Source organism: Simochromis diagramma, unplaced genomic scaffold (genome assembly GCF_900408965.1).
Source record: "Simochromis diagramma unplaced genomic scaffold, fSimDia1.1 OVJJ01000361.1, whole genome shotgun sequence".
Taxonomy (NCBI): domain Eukaryota; kingdom Metazoa; phylum Chordata; class Actinopteri; order Cichliformes; family Cichlidae; genus Simochromis; species Simochromis diagramma.
Window position 1 is genome coordinate 1562447 of NW_024386860.1, and position 13214 is coordinate 1575660.

General features: G+C 38.7%; 1 protein-coding gene across 1 annotated transcript; it reads right to left on the reverse strand.

Annotated features, from left to right (window-relative positions):
• Positions 1-627: 627 nt before the first annotated feature.
• pde11al (phosphodiesterase 11a, like) lies at positions 628-12625 on the reverse strand. Its single transcript, XM_040031078.1, has 20 exons — positions 11506-12625; positions 10567-10725; positions 9416-9505; positions 9079-9219; positions 8863-8927; positions 8570-8702; positions 8345-8420; positions 8192-8259; positions 7992-8084; positions 5996-6046; positions 5667-5813; positions 5473-5580; positions 5043-5152; positions 4872-4962; positions 3975-4075; positions 3665-3742; positions 3508-3571; positions 2550-2624; positions 2392-2475; positions 628-2300 (listed from the first exon to the last, which is right to left on the reverse strand). The coding sequence occupies exons 1-20, from the start codon at positions 12277-12279 to the stop codon at positions 2055-2057; spliced, it is 2754 nt and encodes a 917-aa protein (XP_039887012.1). The 5' UTR covers positions 12280-12625; the 3' UTR covers positions 628-2054.
• Between the last annotated feature and the right edge of the window lie 589 nt (positions 12626-13214).

Sequence of the window (13214 nt, forward strand, 5' to 3'; positions counted from 1 at the left end):
TGCATTGTCTTTAGAGCACAAACTGATGGCTGGACATTCTCCTCCAGGGTTTACCAGAAGAATTCATGGTTCAGTCGGTTACAGCAAGTCGTCCAGGTCCTGAAGCAGAAAGCACCTCCGGACCATCACACTACCACCAACATGTTTGACTGTTGGCATGATGTTCTTTTCCTGAAATGATGGTTAGTTTTATGTCAGGTGTAATGGGACTCAAACCTTTTAAAAAAGTTCAACTTTTGCTTCATCAGTCCACAGAGTTTTGACAAATGTGAGCTCAGCTATGTCCTCTTCCTGGTCAGCAGTGGTTTTCTCCTTGGAGTTCTCCCATGGATGTCATTTTTGTTTAGTTTCTTTCTTATTGTTGAATAATGAACTCTGACCTGAAGTGAGGCAAGTGAGGCAAGTGAGGCCTGCGGTTCTTTAGATGCAGTTCTGGGTTCTTTGGTGACCTCCAGGATGTGATCGAGCTCTCTTGGAGTAATTTTGTTAGGAAGGTTCACCACTGTTCCAAGTTTTCTCCATTTGTGGATAGTGCTGTCCTTACCGCTGTGGTTCACTGGAGTCCTAAAGCTTTAGAAATGGCTTTGTAACCCTTTCCAGACTGATAGATGTCAGTGACTTTGTTTCTCAGCTGTTGCTTTTTAAGGACTTTTAACCTACTTCACTTTGTCAAATAGGTTCCATTTAAGTGATTCCTTGATTCAACAGGTCTGGTAGTAATCAGTTCTGGGTTTAGCTCGTGAAACTGGACTCAGCTTTTTTCTTTTATATGAAAACGCGGTTAATCAAATTATTTTCATGATTTTCATTATTTTCAATGAGGCAGGCCATGACTTCACATAGATTAGGTTTGGCTAGCTTTTTTCCTTAATAAATGAAGTCATCATTTAGCATTTCTTTGATTATCTGAAACCTGTAAGTGTGACAAAAATACACAAAGCTTAGAAATCAGTAAGGGGGAAAATACTTTTCATGGCACCGTATATACTGTATGTACACAATCTGCTTTATGAAACTTCCAGTTGGATATTTTTCCATATTTTATATGTACAACACCGAAATCTTGTAAAGGCCATAGTACGGGCACTGAGGAGTCTTCTTTTTTAGCGAGAGTAAGACAAACTCATCCCACTGTGTGTAGTTTAAAGACAGTAAACAATAAAATTAGTAGCTTACAGTTGGGGCACATGTAAAGAGAAAGTAGATCTAACACTGAACTGAACACATGGACATGGACTTATAGGCATTCATGTATTTTTCTCAATCAAGTGAGCATTCATTAAACGTTTTATGAGTCTGGAAATTAAACTATCCCGCTGCAATAAATTATTTTAAGACCCATTAAATAACTACCTAACCGTGATATAACACAGACTCACACACACACAGAGACACGCGCATCCAACAAGCCAGAAGACTTTAAATTTTAACCCTGACCTCTTGTTTGAGTCTTTGACGCATATCTGCCTGTTTTCCCCCAGAAAATACACGTATTGCACACAACAAGCGGCTGGCCAAACAGTTCAATTAACCCACAAACACTGAAAATTACACCATATAGCCAAAGACTTGCAACTGAGGTACCACAGCCTTATCCAGAACACAATCATGCTCCAGTAAACATTCATAATGGCAATTTATATGATTTGTCACAGTGATTCTTTTTTGTTTTGTAAAGGCATTCCAATAGTTTTGGGATTTCTAACACAGTTCCCATTAAAAATATTATAATATTAAGAGACCTTCTTTGGTTTCTTATTCATCCTTCATTCTTATTCAATTCTCATTCATCCCATGACAAGCTCTCAGATACATCTGAGGGAGTCTGACCAGTAGGGATAAAGCTCAGTCCTGAGTTTAACGTAGTGCTTGGGACACCTAGCAGATGAAAGCTGCATTTCATTTACCAATAGTGGGTAGTGCATTTCTCATCAAATCAGAGGACATTTGAATGTTTTCAACTTAATGCAAAGCTTGCCAAACACTTAGCTTATTTTACTTCTTTCCTGCAGATGCTATGTTTCCACCTCCTTGTTTTCTCTGCATCTTTGATCCTAACTGCACTTTGACCCAAACAGTGAGTTTTCGACTGGCTTCGCAGTTTCTCTAGACTCTAGGTTTTCATTGTTTTCTCCATCTTCTTCACCTGACTCGGTGTTCTGACCTGATTCTGTACTCTGATTAGACACCGAAGCTCTGCGTGTCTGCTGATAGGATGAGCAGAGATCCTGCCATTTCTTTCGATTGGCATCGATGCCATCCATCATTGGCTGTAACTTTCTGTTGAGTTTCAGCAGTGCCTGGAGAGAAAGAATGATATTAATAGTTTAATTACTATTACCTTTTCATAAGACCTAAATGCTTAACTTAAATCATAAAGGGTTGTCTGACCTGGTAAAGAGGTTTACAGATCCCATCAATCCATTCAAGCTGTAAGGCAGGTAGTTCATCTTTGCGATTGCGGTCAAAGATTGCCTAGAGAGAGATCTAGTTATATTGAGAAAATTGTGGAAAATTGTGCGACTGACTTTTAAAGCTTCCTTACTTACTGCTGGGATTAACTTAAGCTCTGATCTCTCCCTATCACCTTGCTCGAAGAATTCACTTGTAACCAGCTCTGCAACCTGTGCAGATCGAGGGAAACAAATTAGTTAACTCTAAAAATGATGTACCAGTTTGCTGTTAATAATGGCTTAAACGTACTTTGCTACTTTGTCCTTATTTTAATTTAAATTAAATGAGAAGAACAATTATCTTTCTATTAGTATGGTACTATTATGGGTCATGCTAACGCATCACATGCATTATTTTAGAAAAAAAACCACATGCACAGGACTGTAAACTAAGCTTTGGAAATATAATTTGGTTGTGTATAAAAAAAATCAAATGAGTGTTTGTGTCCAAGTAAAATTAAGTAAATGGATTAGTGAGCTAATTTAATTTAATGAGAAAGCTCTAGGAAATATGCATCCTTGACCTAGATAGAACAACTGTATGGGTCAAGGATGCAAAAAAAGCTTTTTAAATGGCCTTTAGGAAGTGCCCTTATGCTCTTTTTGGAAAAGTCCCAAAGAAACTGAAGCGATGTTTGTGGCACTACCTTAGATGGATTTTTTAATCTAATCTATCCTCCAGTGTCCTGTACCTGTAACATATTCATGACATGGATATATTATAAGAATCCTCTTAATATAGCCATGGCTCAGGGCCACTAGGAAGCAAGTGCATATTCTGGAGTGTATGGAAAAGACCTTCTTTGGTTGTATTCCAATTATATACTTCTTAGCATATATTGGGGGGAAAAAAAGAAGATGTATCACAATAAGGATTATTATAAATGCAGCTTCTAACAATATCACAATGCCCTGGTGTATAAGGTCATGTACACAACCTAGCATCCTTTCCGGCCATTCGGACCCATACATAGCAAGAGCAGCTGCGTTAATAATTACTATCAGTGATTAAAACATTAGCAGCCTGGATGAAGGGATAGTGAAAGGCTCAAACCTGTTTGGATATCTTCCAGGGACGAGTGACTGCACCCAGATCGCATGCTGTCATCAACATAGACCTGTTGATGACATTAAAGCTCATTTCCATCTCTTTTTTTTAATTCAGTTATAGTTTGTGTTATTTTGATTTATTTGTATATAAATGTAGAAACCTGAGAACTTCTCTGTGTCCTTCATCAGTCCAGCTGAACTCTCCAGACAGAACATATTCAAAAAACTTGGTTCTGCGCCTTGCAATTAAAAGAGATAATCAAGGACAGAAAAAAAAGTTGAAGCACAATTTGTCCCCCTCCCCATCTTGGTAACCACCCAAATGGAAGAGCTTTGCAATGACAAAAAAATGTGAAAATTATTGTTCAGAATATGGTAATACATCCAATAATTTATAATGATGTATGTAAGTTTACAAGTCACAAACTATTTTGGCCTTGAATGCCGTGAGGAAAAAAAAGCAACACTTACTCAAAGTGCAAAGTAAGGTCTGTGGAGAGAATAGCCTGCTTCAATAGTTGCATCATGTTGCTGTACTCTTTAGAGCTTAGGTTTGCAAAGATATTGTGACCCTGTGAAATAAAAACACAATAGCGTGCAATACAGTGGGTACACACGCAAAAGCAGACGAGGATGAGTAATAGTGGCTAAAATGTCTCCTTAAATCCAATGCACCGGTAAAGTCATTGCTCACTGTCAAAAGAAGCTCCCTTTAGAAATGTTAATTAGCAGCGTGTTTGGACTTTCTCTGTCCGCTGCTAAAAGAAATCGATAAAAAAACACGGATCCCAATGATCAAACTGATTTTCACCTGAGACAAAGCAGCCTCTCGACTTTACTCGAACTCTTTAAACAGTGGCTTTCTGTTAGCCCAATGGTCTCAGTCCAACACTTTTAAATTGAATGAAGTCTGTGCATTTGTGTTTTCTGTTATTTTGAATGTGTTTTCTTGCTGAGCTGATGTTTAGTTTAATCTAAAGGGACAGAAATTGCCGACTAGCCTCAGGCCATAGCATGTATTACTGATCCACAATTTAGCTGATTAAATAAGATTTCAAAAATACACCAATGTCTGTCCTTGATTTTTTTTTGACTCTGGTATTTTTGTTTCATATTCAAACCGCTATCTATAAGAAAATAAAGAAAAAAATATTAATTTATCTATCTAACTGACACCATATGATGTTATTTATTCAAATTAATCATCAGGATTTCATTAAGGATTAAGTAAATATTATTTTCTTTTATCAGCTGGAAGTTACAGAACCTTGAACAAGGAAAGCAAACTACTAAGATAAAAAAGAAACCGCTGCAAAAACATAAGAATTAAATGGAATTTATCAAAAAATAGAAAAATATTAGCCTGACCTCACTTTGCAGGATCATGACTGCATGGTTGAAGTGATGATGCTCCAGGGTGGCTGATGTCCCGTAAAGCAGGGCCAGAGCAGAACCTGTCCTGCAGGAACAACAGAGTAGTTACACTTCTCTGCATCAACAAGACACCATTTCCAAAATCGACAGGCCTCTGTGGCGTACTTAGCTTGAAATGCATTGTTGGTGCCTCGGTGGTCTAAGTCATGGCACAAACAGCCAACCATCAGTGCCAATATCTCTGCATCTGACAGGACATCCTGGAAACTTGCTGTCTACACAATGCAAAGCAGATGGCCACATTCTTACCAAGTAATTTTAAATCTATTCTGTTTCATTTATTTTAACTAAATATTTAATGTACTTTTATAGGACATTTTACATCGGTTAGGATAGGATAGGACATAGAAGCAACCCTAAGCAATAAGAGACCAAATCAACCACCATATGACTTCTTAGAAATACCTTGGATATAGAAATTTTTATATAGTTTATTCCATAGATCTATCTATTTGTGGGCATGCAAAACAACTTTACACCATTGCTTTCTTTAAAGATATACATCTGACTTTTTTTGCTCTATGTTAAAATTTACCGTGATCATAACGAACATGCACTGCGACACATTGAAAGCATGCCTCCAGTTATGGTATGCCACAGTTCGATAGTTCTTCCTCACAGTCAGAAGCCAGCGGCACAAAACCTACAGACAGATATACAGAAGATATGAATATGTTTATGTATGGATGGATAAACATGCATATTACAAGGCACATTTCATGGCCTTACCTCATAGTCAATTTTAAACTTTTGGACAACACCAAGTTCCAGAAACATCCTGAGAGAAGCCGTGATCATGGCGTCGTTGTCCAATGAAAAGTCGTTGAAGTGAAACTCATCAATGCCTAACTCACTGCTCAGGGGGATCTTGGCAGCCTTAGGGGGAGAGGACAGTGCTGTCAGTCACAGAGTGCCACTGAAGGATGACAGCATAGGCAAACAGCCTTCCAGTTTACGTTGCACCTTTATCTACTGACACATTTCACTATTTTCCTGACGTTGGTATAGTGCCTTTATGCATTATATAATGTTTTTATTTGATTAGTTCTGAGGATTACCTTCAGCCTGTCAACTTCCACCTTGGAGCAGGTAGCGTGATAGGACAACATCTGAAAAACAGAAAATAATGCAAAACACTGACATATTAAAAAAAAACTGTCCCAGATAGTGAGGTGATGTCATGAGGGGATGGCCTCAATAACATAAGACTAGCTCTCTAATGTACACTCACTGCTAAACAAGATAATTAATATTTACCAAGAGTGTTGATGTTTTTTATCCGTGTTCACCGTCCTATGTAATCAGATCAAAGTAAATATGTATCTGCTTTTAAAGCCAATTTGTTGCTATATTATCTCTAATCACAAAAGAAACATCAAAGATTGTGTAACAGAAATACAGCTGTGTTTGTTGTCCTTGATGAAAACTGAGCAGACCTGCACGTGTATTTATCATTAATAATTTAAAAGCAACTAAAATATTTATGGTAAAGAAGAGGAATCATGTTTTCTGAGGATAATGTGACTGCTCAGGTTAGATACTGGGCACTGGAACAGAACGCAGACTGAGACACCAATGAATGTAAAGAGCCTCTGCTAAGATTAGCAGTAACAGTGGTGACACAGCATTTTTCTGGAATCGATAATTTCTCATACAGGTAGTTTGAATTCATTTTACTGTGTGTCCTAAAATATGTTTTCATTTCAGAGTAGTGTCACTGAAAATTAATTTTCTTTTCCCGTGTATACCACATATTTCTAATACTGCTCCCAAATTGCTTAGTAATTTGTAATATCTTACAGTTTTGGAATTGTAAGATTTAGCATTTTTTGTATATGTAAAACATTAAGTTTATTGAAGTTTGCTTTTTTCCCACAATAAATATAGACCCATTTATGAATAAGAGTTTATTGGATTATTGCTACAGCTTATATTGTTATTGATACCATTGACCATGGTATTTTACTGCAGAGATCAGAACACATTGGAATCATTAAAGGAATCCAGCTCTGCAATAGCGCGACTCTATCTGATAGATTCCAATTTGTGTGTGTAAATGGGGAGTTACACATAAAAGTTAGTCATGGAGCTCCACAGCGTTGCATGCTGGCATCAATACTTTTAATATTTTACATGCTTCCCTTAGGCTGTATAATTAGAAGACATTACAGATATTTCCATTGCTATGCAGATGACACTCAGCTTTATTTACTCATTCACACTGTCCTGTATCTCTAAAATTAGCAATATTCTGTTTCAAAGTGATGCTGAAAAGCTAGCTCATGCATTTATCTAATACTTTTACTCTTGTAATTCATTATTTTCAGGGCACTCTAAAAGCTCCCTGAAAAACCTTCAGTTGAGCCAAAATGCTGAAACAAGAGTACCGACAGGGACCAGAAAGAGAGATCATATATCTCCCATATTAGTTTTTCTTCACTGGCTCACTGTTAAATTTAGAATAGAATTAAAAATAAATTTCCTTACATACAAAGTAATCAGGTAAAGGCTGCTGGCCTACTTTTTATTTGTAGAGTTTCTAAAAGTAGAATGGTAGGCAGAACCTTCAGCTTTCAGGCTCCCTTTTTCATTCGTACTCTTATAAAGTGCTTCCTTATTTAGGGTTGTGTGATTGATGGGGTTTTCTTTCTAATTTTGTTGGGTCTTTACTCTTACTTTGATGCAACTGTAGTTGTGAACTTGCACTATATAAATAAAATTGATTTGAATTGATATCAGATTATACTAGCCATTTGATAGACTGGTAACTTGTGTAAACCACCACTCTCCTGTGTCAACTAGAAAGGCTATAAAGGCTTCAGCTCCTCTGCAACCCTAGTTAGAGAACTGGTTAAGAAAATGGATGGATGGATTACATGGAATCATCAAAACATAAAAGAAAACATAAAGTAAAGCGCTGTACAAATACAGGCCATTTACCATAAAAGAAAACTGGCACATGACACAAAAGAAGAAATTATTGTATAGAAAGATACATAAATATATTTTATCCTCCAGAGAGACATAGAGTGATGGATAGAAGAACAGGCTTACATCCAGTGCTACAGACTGTTTAGCCCATGTCTTCTTAACTTGATTGTACATCATTGTGTTGTTGATTCCAAGGCCACAGAATATCACAAATGCCTGCACACAAACAACAGGCCAGAGGAAAAATATGAAACATGAAAAGAACCTGCGGATCTACAGTGTCACAGTGCAGACCAAACAGAAGGTTGCTAGTGTAGCTTAACCTCAAATAGCCTCTGATCTGCATCATCGAAGGTCTTCCTGTCCAGGCGGTTCAGAATTTGTGCAACCCCTGTGGAAAATATACATAAATCATGACTATAACATGAGGACTCGTTTCCAGTGAAACAAAACTGATTATTTTCTGGTTCACTTACCAATTATCTGATGAGTTCGATTCCAGATAGGAACACATAACACTGATCTGATATGAAACCCTGAAGCTTGATCTGCCTGCAAAGAGAGAAGCCATTTTTTACTTTTTTGGGGGGGGGGGAAACTGATATTCTTGCAGTGATAACAACGGTGCAAATGGCTCATATTATCTGGCTGTTTTTTAAATAAAAGCATCAGATCTGATAAATACACTACACTGTGTATACCTCAGCATCAAAGCGTGGGTCCTGGCACACATCACTGATGTTAACAGGCAGTCCTGTTGAAGCCACCAGCTCAGCAATACTGTTATTGATTAGCCAGTCAGAACAGGATAACTTCTCCATGCTGATGTGGGCACTATTACAAAGAGGAAGCAACAGTCATGTGCAAACATTAATATACAGAAACACTGACTACAAATTTTATCACAGTGAAATGCAAGTCTTCTTTTAATGTTAATCATATTTGTGTTTATTGTAATTCTGCAGTAGTGATCTATGAGCAAAATCTCTTTAACCTGATGTCACGGTCCACATTGCACAAAGGAGACATGAGTTCAAATGTCTTTGAGAACTTCACAACCTATGAGAGAAATCATATATCACTGCAATCAGAAATAAAGTCATTCAGCAAATTTTAAAAAAAAAAAGGTTATAATGACTTTGGTTTAGTTATACACTGAAAATCAAGCAACAGATGAATCTGTGAGGAAATGGGGAAAAAAAGGTCTCACAGGTGAGTCAATGTCCTCCAGAAGAAGCACAGAGCAACGTTCACACTGCAGCAGAGTCAGCGCTCGCTGCATGATCTTCCTGACAATCTTTTCCAGGTCGGTCTGTTCCTCAAACAGGTCATTGACCACCTCCAGCAAAGCCTGTAGCAGCAACAATAAACACCGTAACTTCATTTTTTCATTACACAAACATATTTCCACATTCCTGATAGAATATCACGCTGCTGAAGTTAATGTAAGCCTAACTTGTGAAAGGCAAGCATACATGTTAATGTGTTTTGGAGTGATTATTGTGTTCAGTTATGTTTTTGTAAAAGCACAGTTTAAAACTTCTCACCCTGCTCCTTTCATACTCCTTGCGAGACTCTGAAAACAACTTAGCATTGGAAATCGATATTCCACAGAATGGTAGATACATCTGCAGCACCTGAATGAAAGCACAAAAAAGTGGAGAAAGGCATGCGCAATGTCTGCATGCTAATAATGACATAAAGCCGAATAAGAGAACCAGAAAGAGTAAATGCGCATACAAAGATCATGATGGAGTCAGCTGCTTCTCAGTGCAAACTTCTCTCAAATAGATTTGCTGTTAATGAAGTACTGATTCAGAGAAAGAGACTTAGTAAGACATCAAAGGCCTTAAAATGTCTGGACAAGCTGCCGGATGAAGCTTTTTCTCCTCCCTATTTTTACAGTCTTTGTTGCTGAAAAATAGTTTCTGAGGTTGCTCTGCCAAAGTTATATTTAGTGTTTTGTTTTATATACACTTGAAAAAAAAAAGCTTAAATCTCTCACAGCTTCTTTGAAGTTGAGCGAGAGAGCATACTATACGGATTCACAATGTATTTATTTCCACAAGTTTTTTCTGCCACCTTGTGGATGAATTTGTCAGTGCAACTGGTCTGCACGCAGAAGCAAACTTATGATTTTTACAAACTGCAAATATCAGCATTGATGCAGTTTTTTGTTTTTGTTTTGTTTTTGATTTACCATACCCTCCAATCTCCAGGATGTACGAAATATTATTGTCTCGTCAGCAAACTCTGAGAATTAAATTGTACTCATAAGCAGCGGAACCGTAAATGAAGCCATAACACACATATATTCTGGTAAGCCCATTTCAACTGGAACAGGGAGCAACTGAAAGTAACACTTTTCTTACTGTGTGTATGCACAGGCGAACGTATTTAATGCTCCACGCTTGAGTAAAAGCTTGACCTCTTCTCTTCCATTTTCTTGTGTTTTGATTGCAAGGGAACACTTTACCCCTCTCCGCAGCCATTAAGATGCGAATTACAAACAATATTTCCAGTTGCATGGCAAGTGTTAGTGTTGGGTGGTGGGGTAGACGATGCACCAGTTAAATTTAACTCCCTCGTTAAATGCCCTTAATGGCGCGATAAGTAATATTGAAGAAGATGAATGTGAATGTGACCACTGGTACGACAGGCGAATGATTTTCTTCCCTTCAGCATAACAGAGCCTCACCTTCTCGTCATCCTCAGTAAATGGGGTGCCGATTGGATTTTTGTTAATAGCTTGTACAACACCTATGACTTCTCCATCACTGTTGCAGATGGCCATACAGAGGATGGACTGAGTCTTGTACCCGGTCAGCTTGTCAATCTCATCACTGAAGCGGTGATCCTGGAATTGTGGTCATATAAACATACAGGCTATTACATATTTATTGACAGGAGTCCACATTTTAAAAAAAACACACACACACATCCCAGCTCTACATTCCTTCACCATATGCGCGTTTGTCTCGTAAAGCCTATGATAAAGCATCCGCAGCGTTTAGGTCTGACTCTTGGGCTTGTAAATTTGAGTCTCTGTTGGTTGAAGCTGTTTTTACTATAAGCAGAGAGACTCTTGTACCCCTCACTGGCACGTACCTATGCTGCTGGAGTAGTAGATCGCAGGAGGATACATCATCATGTTTCTTTAGTTTCCCAAGCAGCCCAGGGCGATGATATAATGATGTGGTGCTCACGTCTAGCATATAATACCAGATTTAGTTTGTGGAAAAAAATATATATAGTGATTGGTTTTCCTTTTCTTTGACTATTGTATTTTTTGTATCCAAAAGAACCTGCATTTCGTATTCGGAACAACGTGCGCAGTTGAAGTTCTGAGGAGTGGGATAGTTTTGCCAACACCTGAATACCTCTGCTGGCAAAAACCTAAACAAAAAAGTCCCATTACTTTGAAGAAGACACACATTTGTGGATGCTTTTACTGTAACTTGGGAATGTAGCTGAAGGTGGACCTGAAACCTGATGTGTATTGCAGAAATTTTTCTTTTACTACTACAAAACTCGGGTCCAATACCCGACATCATCATGTACTGATATCCGCCAGCTTAAATGGACGCACATAAATTAAGAATACAAATTCTAATGATCATAACGGTGTACACTTTACCTCATATGCGTTTGAGATGTTTACAGTCTCCCCGTGCTCTGCCACATATCCAATGATACCTTTCCCCCATGGCACTTGCACTTCATTGGAGTTAAGAGTGCTAGATGATGGTCTGACTGTGGTGCCTGAGTGCACATCAAAGAACTTGGAAACCAGAGTCCTCTTGTGAGGGGGTCCTTCAACGAGGAAAAGCGAACACCTGTCTGCATCCACAAGAATGCAGACATTGATCAGGATCTTATAACTCAGATTTGTTAAGTCCAACTCGTTGGAGATATCTTTCACGAGCTCTAAGAAAAACTCCCTCTCGTTGGTTTCTTTAAGTCTGTATTTATAGTCAATGGCGCTGGATGCGTACTGAGGCACATTGACCCTGGACTCCAGCAGGGCGCTCAGGATGTGCGCGGTAGTCGGAGGCAGTGAACTGGCTTTACGCAGGAGCGCACGGCGCCTCATGCTGGACTGGGACTCGTGTTCGCTCGAGCTCACATGCTCGTCGTATGTCCAGTGTGCAGTGGTGGCTTTGGACCGAGCAAAGTTCCGTCGCAGCTCCATGTGGGACGATCTGCGCCGGAGTCCGTCAGCACTGGTCGGCCACAGTGGGTCCATGGCAGCGCCCCGCTTCTCCTCGACAGAGGACACTTTCGACGGCTGATGCTCCTTCAACCACCTGCTAACCTGGTCACATTTGGCTTTCCGAACGAGATACTCCTCGAACAGATCCGGGTGGCAATCCAAAAACGCCTCTATATCCGAGAAGTCAAACGCTGTCATAGTGAAAGCAGCTGTGAAGACCAAATGAGATTCTTAAATGTTACAGAGCAGGAGTTAGATGGGAGTGAGGGAGTGAGGCAGCTACATTCGAGCTTCACAGAGAAGTGATGATCTCAAAACATTTTTATATGCATTCCTAGTATGCCCCAGTATAGTTCCCCTTGTTCTCCCCCAAAATACAGGCAGCAGAAGTGGTCAAATAAATTCACTTTTCACAAGAGACAAGCTATACAGCTGTCCGTCAAACGAGAGATTGAGCTGTTTCTCTGGGGATTTCTGTGGAATAGTATGCAGAGGTGTGGAAAAACACAGCGCCTACATTCTCCCCAGCAATAAAAAACAGAAAAAAGAAAAGACAACTGCAGGGCAGTGTCTTTAGTGCCTCTCTTTATTCTATACCACCAGAAACACTCAGCTCACCATAAAGTCAGTGATGTTTCAGTTACATTTACAGGAAAAACGCTGTTTTTAATGTACATTTAAATAATGAAGCTGTTTGAACAGATGGCCAAAGTAAACATGCACATTGTATTTTAAATGTGATAGATAGATAGATAGATAGATAGATAGATAGATAGATAGATAGATAGATAGATAGATAGATAGATAGATAGATAGATAGATAGATAGATAGATAGATAGATAGATAGATAGATAGAGCTCTGACTTGCTTTATGAACAGCTCTGAATAACTCAAGGGCACTTGCCTCCCAGCTAACAGAATGTGACTGAATAGTTGGAGAATGAAATGAAAACATTTAAATAAAATCTGTTAATTTACCACATTTTTTCCCCAAGCAACTCTATGCAAATGAGGAAAAAATGGTGTAATTTTATTTAAAACAATTTTCATTGTACTGACAAATGCACCTATGTTACCTTGGAGTCTCACGCACACACACACACACATGCACACATGCCCACATGCCCACACA

Bases quoted from the DNA above. Each gene is read 5' to 3' on its own strand.
- pde11al (XM_040031078.1), bottom strand. From the start codon at position 12,279: ATGACAGCGTTTGACTTCTCGGATATAGAGGCGTTTTTGGATTGCCAC. The intron at 4,076-4,871 runs GTCAGGCTAATA...TTTATTTCACAG, and splicing joins TCATGATCCTGCAAAGTGAG to GGTCACAATATCTTTGCAAA. The intron at 3,572-3,664 runs GTTTCTACATTT...TGTCATCAACAG, and splicing joins GGACACAGAGAAGTTCTCAG to GTCTATGTTGATGACAGCAT.